The sequence below is a fragment of the Octopus sinensis genome, linkage group LG1 (genome assembly GCF_006345805.1).
Source record: "Octopus sinensis linkage group LG1, ASM634580v1, whole genome shotgun sequence".
Classification (NCBI taxonomy): Eukaryota; Metazoa; Mollusca; class Cephalopoda; order Octopoda; family Octopodidae; genus Octopus; species Octopus sinensis.
In genome coordinates, this window is record NC_042997.1 from 183238136 (window position 1) to 183262429 (window position 24294).

General features: G+C 38.6%; 1 protein-coding gene and 1 non-coding gene across 3 annotated transcripts in view; both read left to right on the forward strand.

Moving 5' to 3' along the window:
- Positions 1-24294, forward strand: part of LOC115230286 (WD repeat-containing protein 88-like) — a 56520-nt gene that overhangs the window by 25619 nt on the left and 6607 nt on the right. For both annotated transcript variants that reach the window (XM_029800519.2, XM_036507524.1), the window contains exons 7-8: positions 15131-15198; positions 20804-20886. In XM_029800519.2, the coding sequence (XP_029656379.1) occupies positions 15131-15198; positions 20804-20886 (151 nt within the window). The remainder of the gene's footprint in view (positions 1-15130; positions 15199-20803; positions 20887-24294) is intronic.
- LOC115220297 lies at positions 8195-8297 on the forward strand. Its single transcript, XR_003882503.1, has one exon. It is a non-coding gene; the product is annotated as a U6 spliceosomal RNA (small nuclear RNA).

The window sequence follows — 24294 nt, forward strand, 5'->3', positions numbered from 1 at the left end:
GAATTTTTTAATTAAATGGGCAATGTACATTTTTATACTTATATATATATATATATATATATATGTTCTTGTTTCTGTCTACCAAATCTAATCACAAGATTTAGGTTGGCCCCAAGGCTATAGTAGAAGACACTTGCCCAAGGTGCCATGCAGTGGGACTGAACGTAGAACCCTGTGGTTGGGAAGCAAGCTTCTTACCACAGAGCTACGCCTGTGCCTGTATAATGTCAAGTATTTGCATGTAAGGTGGAAACAATGTCTCTGTATCTTACTTTACTTACACAGACATTGGTTAAAAACAATCTCTTTAATCCTGTCATTACTGCAAACTCACTATTAATTAGTATCATAAAATCATCATCAGCATTGTTGTTTTAGCATTCATTTTACCATGCTTGCATTGGTCATACGGAATTTGTTGAAACAGATTTTCTACAGCCAGATGCCCTTCCTGTTGCCAACTCTCACCTGTTTCCAAGCAAGATGACATTTACTCATGGACAGACATGTTTTCCATGTGAGATTGGAAATAATTGACTCTGCATGTATGGTGGTGACATTTGTTTACAGCTATCACTTGAAGTCAAGGCAATGAGAGAGGGTAATGCACACACACACACACATATACACACACACTCACACACAAACACATACTTTTATGGATCTATGCAGGATTGCACCTAAGGACTTACGCTCATGGATCTGTGCAGGATTGCACCTAAGGACTCATGCTCTTGTTTCTATAACTTCGGAAAGTTGAACTATGAACTTTTATGCTTCTTTTCTCTTTTTCTTTCCATCTCCTTATTCTTTTACTCCCTTCGTCTATGTCGTCATCTCATTAATATATACCATTCTTGTTTTCCTTATTTTTTCCCTATTTGTCTCTGATGACAGAATATCCCATACACGGGGATATCCCAGAAACAGCCATAAGGCTTTGAATTTTTTCCAATAATAATATTGTATGCAACTTGAGATATTTCCCTTGCTTTAATGTTTGTTGTCCTCTTTAACAATTATTTATCCACTGCATCAGAAGTTTTCAATGGCTCCATAACTACTGCCTTGGCTATAACCTTGGAGCCCTAGTAATCCGTTACAGTACTTACCAAGTGTACCTAATCGTTTAGATCACTTCTGAACTAAACCCCCATACTTTGTATATGTGCATGTATATACCACTTATTAATCTGAGTGGAGGCAATGCGAGCAGTAACTAAAGGAACGTTACTAAAATCCACAGAAAGATCAAACACATACATATATTCATATATTCACTTATATCCACAGAACAGATATAAAGTCCGAAGTTTAAAAATATAATAATATATAAATAAATAAACATCATATAAAATATATAAATATATAAGAATCAGTGTTACATACAAAACACATTGAATTTACGCTTAAAATCATGAAACATTTGGTAAATTATTTGTTAAATAAAAAATTTGGGATAATAAAACATACAATGACATATTAAAATGATGTATTAAAATTCCAGAGAAAAATACAGAAAAATTAAATATACAAAATTACAAAATTGTTCATCTATGAGATGTGCCAATTAATATGAAACATTTCATATATTCATGTGCGTGTATATATGAATATACATGAGATCATATGGCCTAGTGGCTACGATGTTGTACTCACAATTGTGAGATCTTGGTTTTAATTACTGGACTGGATGATGCATTGTACTGTGTCCTTGAGCAACACACTTCTTCTCTCATTGGTCTGCTGTCACCTCCACACCTGATGTATGGCACATCATGCACCTTTTCAGGCAATGTCTATTTGATAGAGGGAGTTAGCTAATGTCTGGCACATACATTTGATCACTATAAACAAATCATTTGTGCAGATCGTTCAGCTTTTGCCAAACACTCATGTCATCTTTGACGGAAGAATCCATCATATACAAATACATTCACACACACACGTCAAGCTAAGTAAAGCTCTGGCTGCCTCTACATTCAAGTATGTCGTACGTCCCTCTCTCAGCTGAGAGATTCTTCCCTTGAAGGCTTACAGGTGCTGGTGCCACATAAAAGTGCCCATGCTGGTGCCACATAAAAGCACCTGTGCTGATGACATGTAAAAGTGCCAATGCCGGTGTCACATAAAAGTGTCCGTGCCAATGTTACTTAAAGGTACCTGTGTTGGTGCCATGTAAAAGCATCCTAGCTGGTGCCATGTAAAAGCAGCCAGTACACTGTATGAAGTAGTTGGTATTAGGAAGGGTGTCCAGCTGTAGAATCCATGCCAAAATAGGCAACTGAAACATGGGCAGCTCCCAAGCTCCTGTCAAACTGTACAACTTATGCCAGCATGGAAAGCAGACATTAAATGATAATGATGATGATAGTGCTGCTGCTGCTGATGATGACATCAAGCTTCTTTTAGTTTCCATGAACCAAATCCATTCAGTCGAATGACAAAGGAACAGGAATCACACAATCAACTTCATTAGCTCACAGCTGTTTCAGTTATAAGAAGCAGTGCATTCACAGCTGAGTGCTTATGGATCATCTTATAGCTTCAATGGAGCCTTTTAAACATGCATGCATGCTTACATACATACATACATACATACATACACACACACATACATACATACATACATAATACATATATACATACTTACATACATACATATATACGTATGTACATACATACATACATACATACATACACACACTCATGCTAACATGTGTGTTAACCAATGAAGGTGATTATGTAATTCTTGTTGTCTTGTCATTTGATTAATTCGTATTACACTCTGTACTCAACTAATGCTTTATTCTGAAGCCTATATATATTGAGTTTTGGCTGCAGGTTATTAGTATTGCTATGCCTAAGCAAAATCTTAAAATATCTATATGTATATCTATATATGTGAATATATGTGTGTGTATGAGCGAGTGTGTGTATATTTGTATCTCCTTATCTTGACATCATGTGGTAGTTGTAAATAAGTGTCACTATCATACAAGCTGTGTCACTATCATACAAGCTGTGTCATTCATTACCAATATTCTGTGATAATGTCTGGTGATGGGAAAATATTACTTGCTTGGAAACAGGTGAATGTTGGCAACAAGAAGGGCATCCAGCTGTAGAAAACCTGACTCAATAACACTGTCTGTCCCATGGAAGCATAGAAAAACGGACATTAAAATGATGCCACCTCCTCTACTGCTGCAGCCACAGCTGCCACTACCGCTGCAACCAACAACAATGATTATGACACTACTGCTGCCAACACTGCTGACAACTGCAAAGAGCCAGAACAGGTACTGCAACACATGTTGTATGATTCTCTAACAGTTCTACAACTCTACCATCCTTAACTGCTACTTTATTTATCAGCACCCACTTTCCGTCAAACAGATGAAAGGTACAGGTAACCTCAGTGAGATTAGATCTCAGCATATGTAGAGCTGAAACAAAGTACCATAAGGCATTCTCAATCATTCAAGACACCTGACACTTGATACTGCTTCTGCTGCTGATGATGATGATGAGGATAATGATGATGACAACGATGATGATAGGATGGGATTTTAGTGAAGTGATGATGATGATGGTGTTGTGTTGGTGTTGTTGCTTAACCTCAGGTCAGTCTTAATTGAGCAGACCAATAAATGATTAAAGCATTCCTGCTATGACCAGCTTGTAGGGCCGATGTAACTTATCCTTGTACAAGTTGTTGTGGTGTGATTTAAAGGAGATTTGGTTGCTGTTTCTAGAAAATCGAATGATCAGGTAGAGGCTTTCTTGGTGGCTCAGTAATAGTAGTGGGAATGCTCACATGGGAAATTCTAACATTAACTATTCTTGTAAATATCAGTGATATTGCTAACTAATAAGCGGCTTCCACTTGTACTGACACATAAACCTCTGCTTCTACTGTTCATACTTCTAATGCTACTAACTCACCCATTGTTATTATTATTGCTGCAGTGAATAATATCAACACCACCATAGCCATCTATCTCTTTTATTGCTACCACCATTGTTGTTACTATTGTGCTGTGCTGTGGCTAACACTACATCTGTTGCTGCTACTACTTTTACTTCTAATGACAGTGCTATTGGTATAAACACCACTTTCTTTATTATGGAAAATTCATCAGAAAGCTGGATAAAATGCTTTTGTTCTGCCTCTTTACATTGAATTCAAAACCAGCTGAGGTCAACTTTGTATTTTATTCTGCCAGGGTTGATAAAATAATGTATGTATCTAGACTGAGGTATTATAAGTCTCCAAGGCAGGTGATTTAATCAGCTAACACCCTATCCTTAAATTTCTGGTCTTGTGTTTATATTAGAAACAATTATTATTATTATTGTTTAAGGTGGCAAGTTGACAGAATCATTGGCATGCTGGAAAAATGCTTAGCAGCACTTTTTCTGGCTTTATGTTCTAGGTTCAAATTCCGCTGAGGTCAACTTTGCCTTTCATCCTTTCGGGGTCAATAAAATAAGTACCAGTTGAGCACTGGGGTTGATGTAATCGACTTACCCTCTTCCGAAATTTCTGGCCTCGTTCCAAAATTTGAAATCATTATTACCAAGTAGATCAGTACGTTAAAATAACCTTTATAGGTAAAATTATCCACATAATTATAATTGGGGTTCAGCTAATTGCTTCACCACATGCCAAATTTGGAAGTAGGAGTTGAAATTCCTTTTCTGCTACTGTAAGAATAGTAGCAGAAAAGGAATTTTGACTCCTATTTCTGGGTTTGGTGTGTGGTGGGGCATTGGCTGAACCCTAATTATAATTATGTATATATATATATATCCACACATACACACACACACACACACACACATCCATAAATGTGCCGGTGACATGTAAAAGCACCCACTACACTCTCAGAATGGTTGGCGTTAGGAAGGGCATCCAGCTGTAGAAACTCTGCCAGATCAGATTGGAGTCTGGTGCAGCCATCTGGTTTGCCAGACCTCAGTCAAATCGTCCAACCCATGCTAGCATGGAAAGCGGATGTTAGACGATGATTATTATTATTATTATTATTATTATTATTTTTTAAGGTGGTTAGCTGACAGAATCATTGACATGCCAGAGAAATCCTTAGCAGCGTTTTTTCTGGCTTTACAGTCTCAGTTCAAATGCCACCAAGGTCAACTTCACTTTCAGGAACAATAAAATGAATACCAGTCAAACACTGGTGTCAATATAACTGATTTCCCCCTCCCCTCAAAATTGCTGACCATGTGCCAAAAATTAAAAAGAATAATTATTATTGTTGTGCTGTGGTGGAGTGATGGAGTGGTAGAAATGGTAAGAACGGAGTTCAATGCTTCACAGTATTTAACATTCAGATTAAATTGTATTATAATTTTTATTTATTGACATTGTTTTGAATTAATCAGGTATCATCTTGTACCTTCAAGATTTTGATGATGTGATTGTATATTTTTTGAATGACGTTGTACCATAGGTGCAAGAGACCCAAACTGGTTGGTTTGAACATAAAACAGGTTAGAATATTTAGGCCAGATTAGGCTGGATTAAATACTAAAAGGTTAATTCATCCTTCATGACCTTGTGTCTGTAAGAAGTCATTATTTAGTGTATCCCTTTAGGTTCTGAACTCTCTGTGTAGTGAAACTTTATCTTTATACTTTCAAAGGCAATAAAATAAATACCAGTTTATTGGTATTTTGATTTCAGTACTATTGGAATCAAATAAAATAATTGCCTGATTTGATTCCAGTACTATTCATATAAACACCACTTTTTTATTGTAGAAAATTCATTAGAAAACCAGATAAAATGCTTCTGTTCTGGCTCTTTACATTGAATTCAAAACCAGCTGAGGTTGTCTTTGTATTTTATCTGTCAGGATTGATAAAATAATATACCTATCAAGAATGAGATATTATATGTTTATAAGACTGGTGATTTAATCAATAAAATAAATACCAGTTTATTGGTATTTTGATTCCAGTACTGGAATCAAATCAGTCAACTATACACCAATTCCAGATAGATTTAATGGCTTTGTGTTATTATAAGAGATTATTATTACAAAGGCGGTGAGCTGGCAGAATTGTTAGCGTGCCGGGCGAAATGGTTAGCGGTATTTTGTCTGCCATTGCGTTCTGAGTTCAAATTCTGCTGGGGTCAACTTTGCCTTTCATCCTTCCGGGGTCAATAAATTAAGTACCAGTTATGCACGGGGGTCGATGTAATCGACTTAATCCCTTTGTCTGTCCTTGTTCGTCCCCTCTATGTTTAGCCCCTTGTGGGCAATAAAGAAATAAGAATCATTAGCACACTAGGCAAAATGCTGAGCAGCATTTCGTCCATCTGCATGTTCTGTGTTCAAATTCTGCCAAGGTTGACTTTGCCTGTCTTCCTTTTGGGGTCAATAAAATAATTACCAGTTGAACACTGGGATCGATGTAATTGACTTATCCCCTCTCCTGAAATTGTTGGCCTTGTGCCCGCAATTTGAAACTATTATTATTTATTTCTTTATTGCCCAGTGCGTAACTGGTACTTAATTTATCGACCCCGAAAGGATGAAAGGCAAAGTCGACCTCAGTGGAATTTGAACTCAGAACGTAATGGCAGACGAAATACCGCTAAGCATTTCACCTGGTGTGCTAATGTTTCTGCCAGTTCACCACCTTATTACTATTATTACAAGTATTATTAAGATGGCAAGCTGACAGAATCTTTAGCATGCTGTACCACCAAGGTTGTATTTGCTTTTCATCTATTTGAGACTGATGAAATAAGTACCAGTTGAGCACTGGAGTAAATGTAATTAATTGACTAATCTCCTCTCCCAAAATTTCAGGTCTTATGCCAAAATCTCAAACAATTATTATTAAGGTGGGGAGCTGACAGAATCTTTAGCTTTCTGGACAAAATGCTTAAGACATATGTCTAGCTTTATGATTTGAGTTCAGATTCTGTTGAAGTTGACTTTGCCTGTTATCTTTCTGGGTCAGTAGAATAAGTATTAGTTGAGCACTGGGGTTGATGTAATTGACTAGCTTCCTCCCACAAAATTTCAAGCTTTGTGCTGATAGTAAAAAGGATTATTATAATTACTATTCTGTAAAACTGTTCAGTTAACAGAATAGTCACATGACAAACTAATTATCTTATAATATTTAGTTTGCACCTCTACATTCAAGCTCAAATCCTGTCCTCCTCCTAAGTCAGTCAACACTAGTCATGTAATATTGCTAATGTGTTTTGTTCTTTTGACCATTTCTCAATGCAACAACTGCAATTAACCATATCCTCCCAATTCAGATACCTAGGCAACATGACTGTTAATGATTGAACATTGGATAAAAGGTTTCTAGAACACCTGAGGCAGGGCTCTGTAGCCTTTGGAAAGCTTCATATGAAGGTCTTTCTAAATAATCGTTTCAGCCTCCATACCAAGTTTCTTGTCTTTTTTGGGTAGTCTATGTTTCTACTTCTCTGTATGGGTGCAAGCTAGGATCACAAACTGCTGGTACATTAAGGCCCTCAGAATCTGTGACATCTAGTGTCTCCAGAAAATCATTTCAGTCTCCTGATGAGAAAGCATTATACACAGAAATTCTTCATTAAATCAACATCAGTAGCATGAAATCCATATTATATAGGTATCAACTGAGGCAGATTGATTGAATATGTCTGATTCATGTCTCCCTTGTAGGATCATCTATAGCCAGTTGTACCATGGCCATTGCCTGACTGGACAACAAAGAAAAGTTGTTCAAAGAACAGCTGAAGACCACTTTGAAGAGCAGTATAACCAACCCTTCAAGATTGAAAGATAACACGTCCAGCTTTTCACATTGGTGTTCTCATAGTTGGGGAAGGATTCAAGATATGGAGGTGAAACACACTCAGTGGCATACCATGGATTTTGGCTGCTGTGTTGTTTCTCAATTGATCACTCCACTTTAACTACAAACAGTACATGTATATAAAGTGGCTGTCCTGTATGGTCTATACAAACTGCACACCCAACACTGTGCTGTTGAACACACTGTGCACTAACAGAGGAAGTGAGAAAAGAGGCATGCATGAAGATTAATACCTAGCTTCTCCTATTAAGCATCCACATTCCTTGTCTGCAACCAAAGCTGCATAATGAAGATCAGGGTATATAGTCATCAAAGGATCTTCAATTTTAAAAAAATGCTTCGGCAGTACATATTCTAAAATTGGAATGATACAGAGAAGATTAGCATGGCCCCTGTGCAAGGATGACACGCAAATTCATGAAGCATTCCATATTTTTTTAAAGGTGCAGGAGTGGCTGTGTGGTAAGTAGCTTGCTTACCAACCACATGGTTCCGGGTTCATTCCCACTGCGTGGCACCTTGAGCAGGTGTCTTCTACTATAGCCTTGGGCCGACCAAAGCCTTGTGAGTGGATTTGGTAGACGGAATCTGAAAGAAGCCTGTCGTATATATATATATATGTGTGCGTGTGTTTGCGTGTCTGTGTTTGTCCCCCCAACATCGTTTGACAACCGATGCTGGTGTGTTTACGTCCCCATAACTTAGCGCTTCGGCAAAAGCAACCGATAGATTAAGTACTAGGCTTACAAAGAATAAGTCCTGGGGTCGATTTGCTCGACTAAAGGTGGTGCTCCAGCATGGCCGCAGTCAAATGACTGAAACAAGTAAAAGAGTAAAAAGTGTATCACTGAATTTGATGAACAACCATAAGCATTGATAAAATAGCTACTTGTAAATAGATAGAAGTGGTTCAACGCATTTCCTCTTGTTCACTTTTCTGTAAAAGGTTACCTTATGTCTAGACAATAGAAATTGCTTTCATGAAAACCACTGCTGCCTCTGCTGTCACAACTACCATCACTTTTACCACTGTTAAAAACAGTACCTATTTCTTTACCACCCACAAGGGGCTAAAGACAAAGAGGACAAACAAGGACAGACAAATGGATTAAGTCGATTACATCGACCCCAGTGCATTAACTGGTACTTAATTTATTGATGAAAGACAAAGTCGACCTCGGCGGAATTTGAACTCAGAACGTAACGGCAGACGAAATACGGCTACGCATTTCGCCCGGTGTGCTAACGTTTCTGCCAGCTCGCCGCCCCTTGTTAAAAACACTACCACAATTATTAACAACATTGCCAATATCTAACCAATAGGGGACACTTAACCTACTTGAAATAGCAGCCAAGTCACACCTTAGAAAGGAATGACACATTGGATAATGTCGCTCTAGATATATACTTTATAGCTGAATAAAACGATGGCCGAGATGTTTTTGGTAAGTTTGTTTGTACAAGACCTAGCCAAGAGTTATACAACAACAACAATAACAGTAGCAGTGGCAGTGGCAGCAGTAGCAGCTGCCCGACTTTGCTATTGTCTGTATTGCTATTAGCTCTACTGCTACTGATTGCATCTTTATTGCTATTGTGATTGCTATTGCTGTTGTAACTACTGTTATGTCTGTGTCTTGTGCTCTGCTACTATTGCAATATCATGTCTGATACAACTATTACTACTACTACCAGTACCCTCATCATCATTTTCTATACCACCAGCACCAACACAACCACCAATACAACCATCACCACCACTACTACTACTACTACTACTACTACTACTACTACTACTAGTACTACTACTACCACTGTCAGTACCGTCGCCAGCATTTTCAAAACTACAAGCACAACCGACGACGACAACCACCACCACCACACCACCACCACCACCACCACCACCACTACTACTACTATACTACTACTACTACTACTGCTACTAGTAGTAGTAGTAGTAGTAGTACTGTTCCTGGTGCAGCTGCTGCTGAAATTGTAACATTGTCGATGTGACTGTCACCACCAGTCTTGCTATCATATCACACACACATACAGGCCACAGCTGGTGCTACCGCCATAAACCACCACAATCTCTACTATCACCAATACTGTTGTTGCTATTAAAACATTTACTCCTCACCCTCTCTACAAGTCCCGCTGTTGCCTCCATCACTGCTCCAGCCATCAAAACTACCACCACCACTATTGCTTCTATCAATACTACCACTGACCATTCCCCCAACCAAGTGTACTGCTGCTGGTGCTGCTACTATTACCACCACCACCATTACTGCTACTACTAGCACCACCACTGTTAAAACCAATACCACCATTACTGCCGCTATTGTTGCTATGCTGCTGTTGCTATAGTTACCAGCTCCACATCCATTCTGCTGCAAAATCTCTTTCCCATACCTATTTTTAATGATACCCCCCCAAATGAAATGCTTTCAAAAGGTAAGCAAAAATAGACAAAATAATAATAAATTTCTGTGTAAAAGTTCTGAATTAGATGTCACTCAAACATGATTATATATATATTTTGAATTGGCAGTGTTAATAAACAGTGGGACTTAATACATTTACCTGTAAATTATAAAAAAAATTGCTTTCTCACTCTCTCGTCCCCTTTCTTTGTGCTTTCTTTCTCTATGAAATGCATGCATACAAACATACATACATACATATTGTACATACACACACACCTGGATGTGAAATGTTCAGTATACTACAAAAAGACTATGCATGGGTGTATTTCCTGAAGACATGAAGAAGACAGTAATATTGACTGGAAGCATTGCTTCTCTTGGACTTGTGACTGCTAAATCACATCACATTTTGAAGGTTGTGCGTTTGTACTCCAAGAACAGGAGATTGCTACGAAATACTTAATAATATCTACCTACCTACCTATTTCTTTACTACCCACAAGGGGCTAAACACAGGGGAGACAAACAAGGACAGACAGACGGATTAAGTCGATTATATCAACCCCAGTGCATAACTGGTACTTAATTTATCGACCCCGAAAGGATGAAAGGCAAAGTCGATCTCGGCGGAATTTGAACTCAGAACGTAACGGCAGACGAAATACGGCTACGCATTTCGCCCGGCGTGCTAATATTTCTCCCAGCTTGCCGCCTTATTCTACCAATATACCTACATGCCTACCTGCCATGTAACCTGTGGTGGCATCATGTAAAAAAGCACCCAGTACACTCTGTAAAGTGGTTGGTGCTATGAAGGGAATCCAGCCATAGAAACCATGTCAAAACAGACAATTGGAGCCTGGTGTAGCTCTCTGGCTTGCTAGCTTCTATCAGACCATCCAACCTATGCTGGCATGGGAAACACATTAGGTAGTGGTGGTGGTAGTGGTGGTGGTGGTGGTGATGATGATGATGATGATGATGATACGGGTGTTTGTGTGTTTATGTATGTGTGTATGGTATGTGTGTTTGATGTCACTATGTGTTACCTTGATCAAATACATTGTGCTATAGTGTTAAGCTTACTTGCCTTGCTAGCGCAATTCAGTTAACAAAAGCTATACAGCAGTGCATAGTATATATTTATGTATATGAATTTCTATGCAAATCTCACCTCCTGCATCTATGCTTATGGACATGGTTGAAGACACCAAAATAATAGCATAACACCAATAACTAATTTCCTACACTAAGTATAACCAATTTAAGCAGAAGCTATCTATCTAGATTCAGCCAGCTAATATCACCTAACTAGAACAATCCTCCTCCCCTTCCTCCTCCTCCTCTTCTTCCTTATCCTCCTCCGCCCCTATACATATATATACATATATATATCAAACTGTCCGACAAATGGGAACATGAAACTCTGAGTAGCAGTTTTTTGTGATATTTTGTGATGTTTTTGTAGCTTGAATGATAAAGTATATATATACATACATGCATACATACATACACGCACGCATGCACACACACACACACATGCATACATACATGCATACATACATACATATATACATACATGCATACATACATATACATACATGCATACATACATATACATACATGCATATACATACATACATGCATACATACATATACATACATACATATACATACATACATCCATACATATACATATATATTCATACATGCATATATATATATATATATATATGGTTCAAATGCACAGAAAACAAAAGACAGAGACAGGTGAGAGAACAACAACCAGGTGTATTAGTTTGATGCTTGGGAAAAATGGAAAAGTCTTTGATGCTTTGAGCCTATGCACTTTAACAGAAAGGGATGAGAGAAAGAAGGATGGAAGAAAGAGAAAAAAATTGTCGGTATTAACAGTTCCACATGTTAAAATGATTGGAAGAAAGAGCACACACACACTAACACCCATCCTAAAACACACTAACACCCATCCTAAAACACACTAGCACACACATACACAATGATGATAATAATAATAATAATAATAATACCAACAACAACAACAATAATAATGTTTTGTCTTAGTATAAAAGATGAGCTACAGCAAATATTCTGCTCAATACCACAGATTTGCTTGTCAATTGTTTGGCCTTAACCAGTTGAGCATGTCCCTTAGTGGCTGATGATATGTACATTTCTGTTCACAAGCAGAAGGGGAGCATTATAGCTATGTATTGAGAGGAGTTCTTTGGGGTTTGAATAATTCACCTTTGGAAACATGGGTGTTTCATTCAACATCCTTAAACAACCTTTTTGAGTGGGATGGGTTACTTGGATGTGAAGAAAATTCTAACTGGGCCCCACCTGCAAGATCATGCGCTATTTATCTTGATAGGAGATCACCATGTTGCATACATATGGTTGTGATGCATGTGCCTGGTATACCCTTATCTGATGGGTAGTCATGATGGGTATACTGGGCTTCGTATATTTTACCCCAGTGTCACTTTAATGGTATGCACTGCTCTCTCACTCAATAATAATAATAATAATAATAATAATAATAATAATAATAATAATGATAATAATAATGATGATAATAATGATAATAATAATGATAATAATAATGATAATAATAATAATAATAATAATAATAATAATAATGATAACAATTGGGGGTTAAGTACAATCTGGGCAAATTACCCCATCAGCACTTTATGCAGGAACCTGGCCAGTGTAATAGTCCAATAACCAATAACCAAAGGAAGTTCTGTTAGACTTCAACAAATGATAAAAAGGAGCCCTTCACAAATCCAAGGTATGATCCAATAGGCATATTATGAGCCTCACTGAGTGAAATATAAGTAATTTGTCTGAGGGAAAGGAAAGTCAAATTGATGTAACAAATGTTGTTTATTTCATACCACATATGATGTTATGCAGAACATGCAGTATATTGCATGTATTGTATAACATTACATGTGTTATGGAATAAACAAGGTTTGTTTACAGAAACATTTGTAACATTGATTTGATTTCTCTCTTCCTTGATGTTAAACGATAATGATGATATTTTATCATTATCATCGTCATTTAATGTTCATTGTCTATGCTGGCATGGGTTGGACAGTTTGACTGGGCTGGCACACTAGAAGGCTGCACTAGGCTCCAGTCTGATTTGGCATGATTTTCTATGGCTGGATGCCCTCCCTAATGTGAACCACTCTGAGAGTGTAATGGGTACTTTTATGTGCCACCGGCATGGGTACCAGTTGCATGACCCCAATATCTGCTATAATTACAATTTCCCTTGGCTTGATGGGTATTCTTCTCAAGCACAGCATAATGCCAAAGGTCTTGGTCATTGCCTCCATGAAGCCCAACACTGAAAAGAAACTCGGCTATCTCACCTCCATGAGGCCCAACACTTCAAAGGAACTCAGCCACTTTACTTCCATGAGGCTCAACGCTCGAAAGGAACTCAGCCACTATGCCTCCATGAAGTCCAAATATATATATCATCATCAATATATATATATATAGGGAGAATTCACAAAAAAAAAACAAAAGACAAAGACAGGTGGTGTAGAAAACTAACAGATGTATTAGTATAACACTCGGGAATTGAAAAAGTCTTTTATGTTTCGAGCCTACGCTCTTCCACAGAAAGGAACACAGAAAGAAACAAGGAGAGAAAAAAATTGTGTGTAGTGGCTACCGATCTATCATGGCGATATATATATATATATATATATATTTATATATATGCTCATGGAATATAAACATTTGTTTGCATGTGCGAGTGTGTATGCATGCATATGCATGGGTGCTTGAATGTGTATATTTACTGTGATGTAGTCAAGTGACCAATAGTACCATCGCCAACTCCCTTTACCCATCCCAGATTAATATTTATAACAACCACTGTCTCTCCTGAAAGACACCAACTATCTACAAATGTCTACCTCTTCTTTTTTTTCCCTCTCTTTTTCTTCATTCCTAACAATACATAATTTTCATTCTCAAATATTTGACCTCATTCTTTGCTTTTCTTACTTCTTGATTGTTTTATTTCTTCAAGCATTTGCTTTTATGTTCTGTTTTTCTGGCTTCTCCACTCATTTTCAACTCATATCTGCAGGGAGTTAACTTGAGAATCCCAAATGACAATGTAACATTCATGTAATTAAGGCAGTCTTGACCTAATGAATAGTTTAGCTGATTACCCCTCATTCAGTAATTATTACGTCAGAGGATCAGCTAGCTAAGCAACATATATGGCCTGGATTTTATCCATTCTTCTCCTTCAATTTGGATTTTTATTTACATTTATAGGCGTAGGAGTGGCTGTGTGGTAAGTAGCTTGCTTATGAACCACATGGTTCCAGGTTCAGTCCCACTGTGTGGCACCTTGGGCAAGTGTCTTCTACTATAGCCTCAGGCTGAACAAAGTCTTGTGAGTGGATTTGGTAGACAGAAACTAAAAATTAGCCCGTCGTATATATGTGTATGTATATCTATGTGTGTGTCTGTGTTTGACCCCCATAACCACTTGACAACTGGTGTTGGTGTGTTTATGGCCTGATAACTTAGTGGTTTGGCAAAAAAAGACCGATAGAATAAGTTCTGGGGTTAATACTCTTGAGTCTGTAAATTCGTGTGTGTGTGTGTAAATATACAATAATCATCAAATCATTTTCTGTAAAACAACCAGTTTGTCTTAATACTGTTTACATCATGTCTATTACTTTGTGTTGTGCCATCAATTTCATCCTCATCCATTGATAGAACATCTTCCAGAAGGATTTATTTCTTCTATAAACGAATTTAATTCCTTTTCTTAGAACAGCAGGACCAATTTCATTACAGGGACATGAAGGCTCCATTAGCTGTTGTGTGTTTGGTCTAGAGGGTAAGTTGATTTTTACTTTGAATTTCAGTCAAAACAAGTTTTAGTTTGTTTTAATTTGGCTGTCCACCTGGACATTTCTATGATTTCCTACAAGCACACCATCCATCACAGTCACCCACATATGTTCTTAATTCGTCAACATTTGCCATTCCACTGTTTTGAAGCAAGTTGCCAACATAGGTTGGATGCTTTCTGCTGCTTGTTCTTCTTTCAACTGACCAATTGATGCACAGGTTCTTGTTACTTCTTTACTACCCACAAGGTGCTACAGACAGAAGGGACAAACAAGGTCAGACAAATGGATTAAGTCGATTATATCGACCCCCAGTACGAAACCAGTACTTATTTAATCAACCCCGAAAGGATGAAAGGCAAAGTCGATCCTGGCGGAATTTGAACTCAGAATGTAGCAGCAGACGAGATACCTATTTCTTTACTACCCACAAGGGGCTAAACACAGAGAGGACAAACAAGGACAGACAAACGGATTAAGTCGATTACATCAACCCCAGTGTGAAACTGGTACTTATTTAATCGACCCCAAAAGGATGAAAGGCAAAGTCAACCCCGAAGGAATTTGAACTCAGAATGTAGCAGCAGATGAAATACCTATTTTTTTACTACCCACAAGGGGCTAAACACAGAGAGGACAAACAAGGACAGACAAACGGATTAAATCGATTATATTGACCCCATTGCAAAACTGGTACTTATTTAATTGACCCCGAAAGGATAAAAGGCAAAGTCGACCCCGGCAGAATTTGAACTCGGAACGTAGCGGCAGACAAAATACCGCTAAGCATTTTGCCCGGCGTGCTAACGTTTCTGCCAGCTCGCCACCTTTAGCACAGGTTCTTCTGGGTGCCTGACACAATGATCAGCAATTCTCTTTCTTCTCTACTGAATCTTCTCGGTTACTTTGGGCAGACCTTGATGAAGCTGGTTGTTAGTTAAATGAGCTCTCCATGTAATATTCAGAGCCATTCTTAACATTCTTGTGTAGCAGCCATCTAGTTGTCAAAACAAAGTTGATGTCAGACAATGAATCAACCAACTATCAAATGTGGTTGATTTGTTGTCAAGACATACTTCTTGATAAGCCAAACCTTTTATCATTGTACTATAACTGAACTGATTACACTCTCTACTATTTTACTCTTTTACTTGTTTCAGTCATTTGACTGCGGCCATGCTGGAGCACCACCTTTAATCGAGCAAATCAACCCCAGGATTTATTCTATCGGATCTCTTTTGCTGAACTGCAAAGTTACGGGGACGTAAACACACCAGCATCGGTTGTCAAGCGATGTTGGGGGACAAACACAGACACACAAACATACAGACACATACACATATATATATATACATATATACGACGGGCTTCTTTCAGTTTCCGTTTACCAAATCCACTGACAAGGCTTTGGTCAGCCTGAGGCTATAGTAGAAGACATTTACCCAAGGTGTCACGCAGTGGGACTGAACCCGGAACCATGTGGTTTGTAAGCAAGTTACTTACCACACAGCCACTCCTGCTCCTAGTATACTGTGTAACAAAATTTTAATTTTTTTGTCTTTAGTCAGTATTTCACATTTGCTTCTATCTAGAAATCAAAGGAAAGTATTACTATTCCCTTCGAACTTTGCTTTTGTGGCCTGGACATCAATGTTTTGAAACTGACCTATTTTCCATTATACTTCAGACAGATTCAATGCTGAGTTGCTGAAGCAGAAATATTATTATAGCAAATATTCTGCTCAGTACTACAGATTTGCTTGCCAGTTGCTTGACCTTAACCACTTGAGCATGTCCCTTAGTGACTGACAATATGTGCTTCTCTGATTATGAGCAGGAGTAGTCGGGGAGCATCATAGCCATATGTCAAGAAGAATTCTTTGGGATTTTAATAAATATCACAACAAAAGCAAAGTTTAAAGGAAATATTAGCCATTTTGCATACTTTGTAGGAGTAAGCAAATAGGAAATAACAGTTATTTCCCAAGGAGAAAAATTGTGTCACACAGCATTATTGTTTGTAAAACTACTGCTGCTGCTCTTTTTTCCATTACTTCTGCTATGAATCCTTTGTAAACTTCTTTCCAGTTTCTTATTTCTTTATTGCCCACAAGGGGCTAGGCACAGAGGGGACAAACAAGGACAGACAAATGGATTAAATTGATTACATCGACCGCAGTGCGTAACTGGTACTTATTTAATTGACCCCAAAAGGATGAAAGGCAAAGTTGACCTTGGCGGAATTTGAACTCAGAACGTAGTGGCAGACGAAATACCAATTTCTTTACTACCCACAAGGGGCTAAACACAGGGAGGACAAACAAGGACAGACAAACGGATTAAGTCAATTACATCGACCCCAGTGCGTAACTGGTATTTATTTAATTGACCCTGAAAGGATGAAAGGCCAAGTCAACCTCAGCGTAATTTGAACTCAGAACGTAGCGGCAGGCAAAATACCTATTTCTTTACTACCCACAAGGAGCTAACCACAGGGAGGACAAACAAGGACAGATAAATGGATTATGTCGATTACATCAACCCCAGTGCGTAAGTGGTACTTATTTAATTGACCCCGAAAGGATGAAAGGCAAAGTTGACCTCGGCGGAATTTGAACTCAGAACGTAGCGGCAGACGAAATACCGCTAAGCATTTTGCCCGGCGTGCTAATGGTTCTGCCAGCTTGCCACCTTTTCTTTCCAGTTTCTGTCTCCCAAATTCACATATAAAGCTTTGGTCAATCTGGGGCTATAGTAGAAGACACTAGCCACTTTACTGTGACTGGACCTGAAACCATACAAACTGCAAAGCTAAATTTTTAACTACACAACCATGACGACATCTCCACAGTCATGTCTGCACTTATATATACATACATTAGTTATTAATGTTAGTGGAGGCACGTGACTTAGTGGTTAGGGTGTCAGCACAATGATCGTAAGATTGTGGTTTCGATTCCTGGACCGGGCAACGCATTGTGTTCTTGAGCAAAACACTTCATTTCATGTTGCTCCAGTCCACTCAGCTGGCATAAATGAGTAACGCTTCGATAGACTGCCGTCCCGTCCAGCTGGGGAACACATATGCCATAGAAACCAGGAAACTGGGCCCATGAGCCTGGCTAGGCTTTAAAAGGGTGCAGAGAGAGAGAGAGAGTTATTAATGTTAGGAGGCACAAGCACTTAGACACACATGTACACACATGACAATAACTTCCACCTAACAAATTCACTCAAAAAGCTTCACTCAGTCCAAAGCTATAGTAGAAGACACTTGCCCAAGGTGCCACACAGTGGGACTGAACCTGAAACCATGTGGCAGGGAAGAAAGCTTCCTAACCACACAGCCATGCTCGTACCTACAGTCCAACCCATGTCAGCATGGAACGAGGATGTTAAATGATGATGATGATTAGTTATTAATGGTAGTCTCTCGAATTTGAGAAAGACAGTTTTGCGACTTCTTGCTGAATGCCTCGCGCAGATGATTTGTTTATAGGGATTCCAATACACTTTGTGGAGTGGTTGGCACTAGGAAGGCCATCCAGCTGTAGAAACCAAGTTAAAATAGACTATGGAACCTGGTGTGACTCCTAGCCTTGCCAGTTCCTGTCAAGCCATCCAACCAATGGTTGATGATGATGATGTTAGCTTACTCCCTCTATCAAATCAACTTTGCCTGTACAAGTGCATGTTGTTTCACACATGAGATGTCAAAGTAATCACAGTAACATGAGATGAAGTGTTTTGCTCAAGAATATAAGGCACAGGTGATCTAGCAGCAACACACACACACACAAACATCCATACATGCCAAGGTAGACAGCATGGATTAGTGCAGCCTTTTGACTTGCCATTTCCTGTGGAACAATCCAACCCATCCAGTATGGAAAGCGAATGTTAAATGGGGATGATAATGGTGATTCTGCTGTGAATCCTTTGTAAACTTCTTTCCAGTTTCTATTTCTTTATTGCCCACAAGGGGCTAAACACAGAGGGGACAAACAAGGACAGACAAACGGATTAAGTCGATTACATCGACACAGTGCGTAACTGGTACTTAATTTATCGACCCTGAAAGGATGAAAGGCAAAGTCGACCTCGGCGGAATTTGAACTCACAACGTAATGCAGACGAAATACCACTAAGCATTTTGCCCGGTGTGCTAACGTTTCTGCCAGCTCGCCACTTTTTCTTTTCAGTTTCTGTCTCCCAAATTCCCATATAACGCTTTGGTCAATCTGGGGCTATAGTAGAAGATACTAGCCACTTTACTGTCACTGATCCTGAAACCATACAAACTGCATTCAAATGTATTGGGTTTTCTGGAAAGTTTGTGCCAATTTTTAAAGGAAAGAAAAAGGTCAATAAATACTTGCCATTACATTTTTAATCAACCAAATATGAACCATTTTGCTGCACAATGCATCTCCATCTTTCCTTTAACTTGAAAATATCCTCTTCCCAGAATTCAGGTGGTTTCATGGCAAAGAATTCATCAAGGTATCTTTTTATGTCATCTAAGGAATTGAAATTTTTACCATTAAGACTATTCTGCAGAGACCTGAATAAGTGGAAATCCAAAGGAGCAATATCTGGTGAATATGGAGGGTGGGGTAACACATCCCAGCTGAGCTGCAGCAATTTTTGTCTGATTCCCAAAGCAATAAGCGCCGAAAATGAACTTTCTTATCTTCCATTTTAAAGGGTTGCAGAATTAACACAGGTTACAGGAACATAAACCTTCTTCCATGAAAAGATAGCTTAAACTGTGCTCTAAATGGAGGTGTGGTCAAATCCCATTTTATGGACTCAACCATGTTCTAAAATAAGTTAAAAGGTAAGCTACTATAAATCGGCACAAAAACTTTCCGGACAACCCAATATATATGTGTCAAGTTCCAGGTTATATGATTCTATGGCTTGATTTCAATACTTTCTTGTTATGATTTCATGTCACTTGTATTCCTAATGCTATTGAATAGGTTTTAGCATAACTTCCCTCATCAGCAATTGTTTGCTTTCAGTAGTATGCTTGTATTGAGAATCCTTGTATGTACATATCTGGAGTATGTTTTGGCAGAGCCATTTTGATGTCACCTATTTGACATTGCCGATTCAACATTGACTTATTTGGCATCAGATGTTTTCATATTTCTGTGTGTGTGTGTGTGTGTTTGCCTCCAGTTCCAAAAAGCACTATTGCCAAAACAGGCTGAATGTCCAGTCAGTCATGCCAAAGTGTCAGCATCCAAACAGCTGTAGCCTGTCATCCCATTCTGACATGTGTGTATGTACATGACAGCATTGACATGTATTCAAGCTATGGTCTATGCTAAGGTTTCTTGCTAAAAGGAGATTTCTTTCACTGATACTTGAAAAGTGTAATGAAGAATATCTTATTCTCAAGTCTTGCAATAAAAAAATTGAAAAATATAAGAAAAAAGCCTACTTTTACAAGAGACAACTTCTACAAATTTGTTTGTTTTTTTAACCATCATTAGTATTTTGTCATGTTTATTTTCTTATGAGTGATTTTTGTAACTGAATTTTGTTTCAGCAATCTCTGCTACTAGATTCTGTCTTTTACAGGAAAATGGCTTGTGACAGGGGGTTATGACAATTTAATCATCTTGTGGGATCTTACTGAATATAGGGAGCAGTATAGATTAACTGTAAGTAGTTTTAAATTTATTATTCTCTTTGTGTGTGTGTGTGTGTGTGTGTGTGTGTGTGTGTATACAGCTATGCGTGTGTATCGTTAGCGATTTTCTTTCTCCATCTTCACTTCCTTGGACCTTTCCTTTTTCTATGTTTCTGACGAAGAGCTCCGCTCGAAACGTTAAATCCTCCTTCTTTCTTTCCTTTCCTGGGCGTCCAATAACACTATACTTGTTCCACGTCCTCGCGTTGTTGTGTTTTCTCTTTGTTCATGTTTGGATTAACTTTAATTGAAAAAATACATTTATGATGATATTGATGATAATTATGGGATGTGATATTGATTGGAATTTTAGCGTTGTTGTTGTTGTTATATAGTCCCAAATCATTTCTGATTGACTATCACAGGTAGACAACTGAAAGCCTAGGCCCTCTGGTTTATTATTCTAGATGTACCATGCCTCCAACAAACTAAAGACCAGGGCTTGGTTAGCCTCCAGTCAACTGAGCAGTAATTAATTTTATGGGATGCATTGCGACACTTTGGACATGTACTCATTCTCTTAATGTCCTGTGGTAGTGATAATGCTTATGAGAGAAGTATTGGTAGTGATGACTGGGAAGATAATCATAATGATAGCCATGACTAGAAGCATAGTAGAGATGATTGGTTATATTGATAGTAGTGGAAGAAGTATTGTAATGATAATGATGGTGGTGGTGACAGCAATGATGAGTGTAGTTATGTTGATAGTTGAAGTAGTGGTATAATAATAATAATGATGATAATAATAATAATAATGATAATAATAATAATAACAATAATAATAATAATAATTGCCCTGATACAGTACCAGACAGTGGCTCTCATGGCTTCTGATCTTAACTGATTGGAAGTGTTATCATGTACATTGTTTTGTCTTGGTATAAAAGATGGGCTACAGCAAATATTCTGCTCAATACCACAGATTTGCTTGTCAGTTGTTTGACCTTAACCAGTTGAGCATGTCCCTTAGTGGCTGACGATATGTGCATCTCTGATCATGAGCAGAAGTTGTGGGAGAGCATCATAGCCATATGTTGAGAGGGATTCTTTGGGGTTTGAATAATTCACCTCTGGAAACATGGGTGTTTCATTCAACATCCTTAAACAACCCTTATTCAGGGACCTTTTGAGCGGGATGGGCTACTCGACCAGATGAAAATTCTAACTGGGCCCCACCTGCAAGGTCATGTGCTGTTTGTCTTGATATGAGATCACCATGTCGCGCACATATGGTTGTGATGCATGTACCTGTTGTACCCTTATCAGACGGGTAGTCATGATGGGTATATTGGGCTTCGTATATTTTACCCCAGTGTCGCTTCGATGGCATACAGTACTCTCTCACTCAATAATAATAATAATAATAATAATAATAATGATAATGATAATAATAATGATAATGATAATGATAATAATAATGATAATGATAATAATAATGATAATAATAATAATGATAATAATAATAATAATAATAGGTGGGTGCAGTAATGTTAGTGATTGTAGTTATAATAGGAGTGGTATGATAATTATGATGATGAGTTTAATGCTATTTATTTTCTATTTAATTACTTTCTGTTGGTTTGGTCAGGGAGATGGAACTGTAGCTACGACCTTTGCAAAGTACTATTTGCAGTATATTTCAGGTTTTTAGTTGCATGTTGTTTGTATTTAGAGTTGAGGTATGATATTGTTGTACTGTGAGGGATTGTGTTGTGTTGTACTGTGAGGGATTGTGTTGTGTTGTTGAAAGAGACAAGTTCAACATGACCCCAGTGGAAAGTGTTTTCAAGGTCTCTGTTTATGGAACCTTTGTAGATTTGGTGTAAAGTGTCAAGGTTACGTGTGGATAACACTTGAAGGCAGAAAGTTAGGGAGGAATAAAGGGGGATATCATAAAGGGTGTTGTTAGTCGTAATGGCAAGTAGGTTTTGATGCACAAAAGGAAGAATGTGAAGGACAAGGTCCAACCATTGGGCATACCAAAGTTGATGGAGTATGAGTCCGAGAGAACTCCATGAGCACACACTGCAATAGTGTAATTTGAGAGGAAGCCGATGAGACAAGAGACAGATAGTCTTTAAGAAGGTAATCTTCGCTCAAGATTTGGATGTTAGACATAATCAAATTCCTTGCTAATGTCTAGGGCAAGAACATTGTTTTCACCAAATTTATTGGAGAGGAATCAAAATCAAATTCGATGACTGGCATCCGTGCTAGCAGGGTGCAAAGAGCACCATATGAGTGTGATCGTTGACTGAGTGGCTAACCGGCTTCCGTGCCAGTGGCACATAAAAGGCACCATTCAAATGTGATTGTTACCAGCGTCGCCTTACTGGCACTTGAGCCTCGTGCTAGTAGGGTGCTAAGAGCACCATCCAAACAGGATCATTGCCAGAGCAGCTAACTGGTTACCGTGCCGGTGGCACACAAGAGGCACCATTCGAGCGTGATTATTACCAGCATTGTCTTACTGGCACCTGTGCTGGTGGCATGTGTAAAAAGCACCCACTGCACTCTTGGAGTGGTTGGCGTTAGGAAGGGCATCCAGCTGTAGAAACTCTGCCAGATCAAGATTGGAGCCTGGTGCAGCCATCTCGTTTGCCAGCCCTCAGTCAAATCGTCCAACCCATGCTAACATGGAAAGCAGACGTTAAATGATGATGATGAGGATGATGATGAGAGCTCGCTGGTGAGTGACATAAAAAAGCATGACCCTAGTAGATCTGGTTTTATAGCACCATCATTCTTGAGATGTTCAAAGTGAGAGCAATAGATTTATAGTTGGCAGGGTTTGTTTTCAAAATAGGAATAGATCCCTGGAAAGAGATGGAGAGCTTGAAGAAATCGTTGGGGAAATCTAGCTCTGGGGCAGTTTGAGAGTAATGGAATTACTTTGTCAGGAATGGCAACCTTTTGGTTTGAAGTGATCAGAGACCCTTTTGCACTTGTTGTTTATATGTACATATTGATTAGATTGGTGTAGATGAGATCAGGAAAATCCTGCTACTAGTACCATGTAACCCAATACTCCATTTCATGGCTGGGTGGTGGTGGGTGACTAAACTGGCTCCTCTTCCTGGCTTGCCAAGTGAGGAGAGTATTGTAGACATCTAGGAGGACTAAAGACCTGAGAAAGGATGGATGAGCTCATTGTGAGCCAATGGCCATCCATACAAGCAATGTCTTGTAAAAACATCTTGCATGTGGGCTGGAAAACTGTGCAGTTGGTCCAAGCCCATACCAATGAAAACTCCAGTAAAAGACACAGCTGGAGAGAGATGGCTCTAGAGCTGTATCTAATGTGGAGTTGGTTGTAAAGCTGGCAGCAAATGTGGAGGCTTTGTTTGTGAGAATATTGCATTTTGGTTAATCAGTG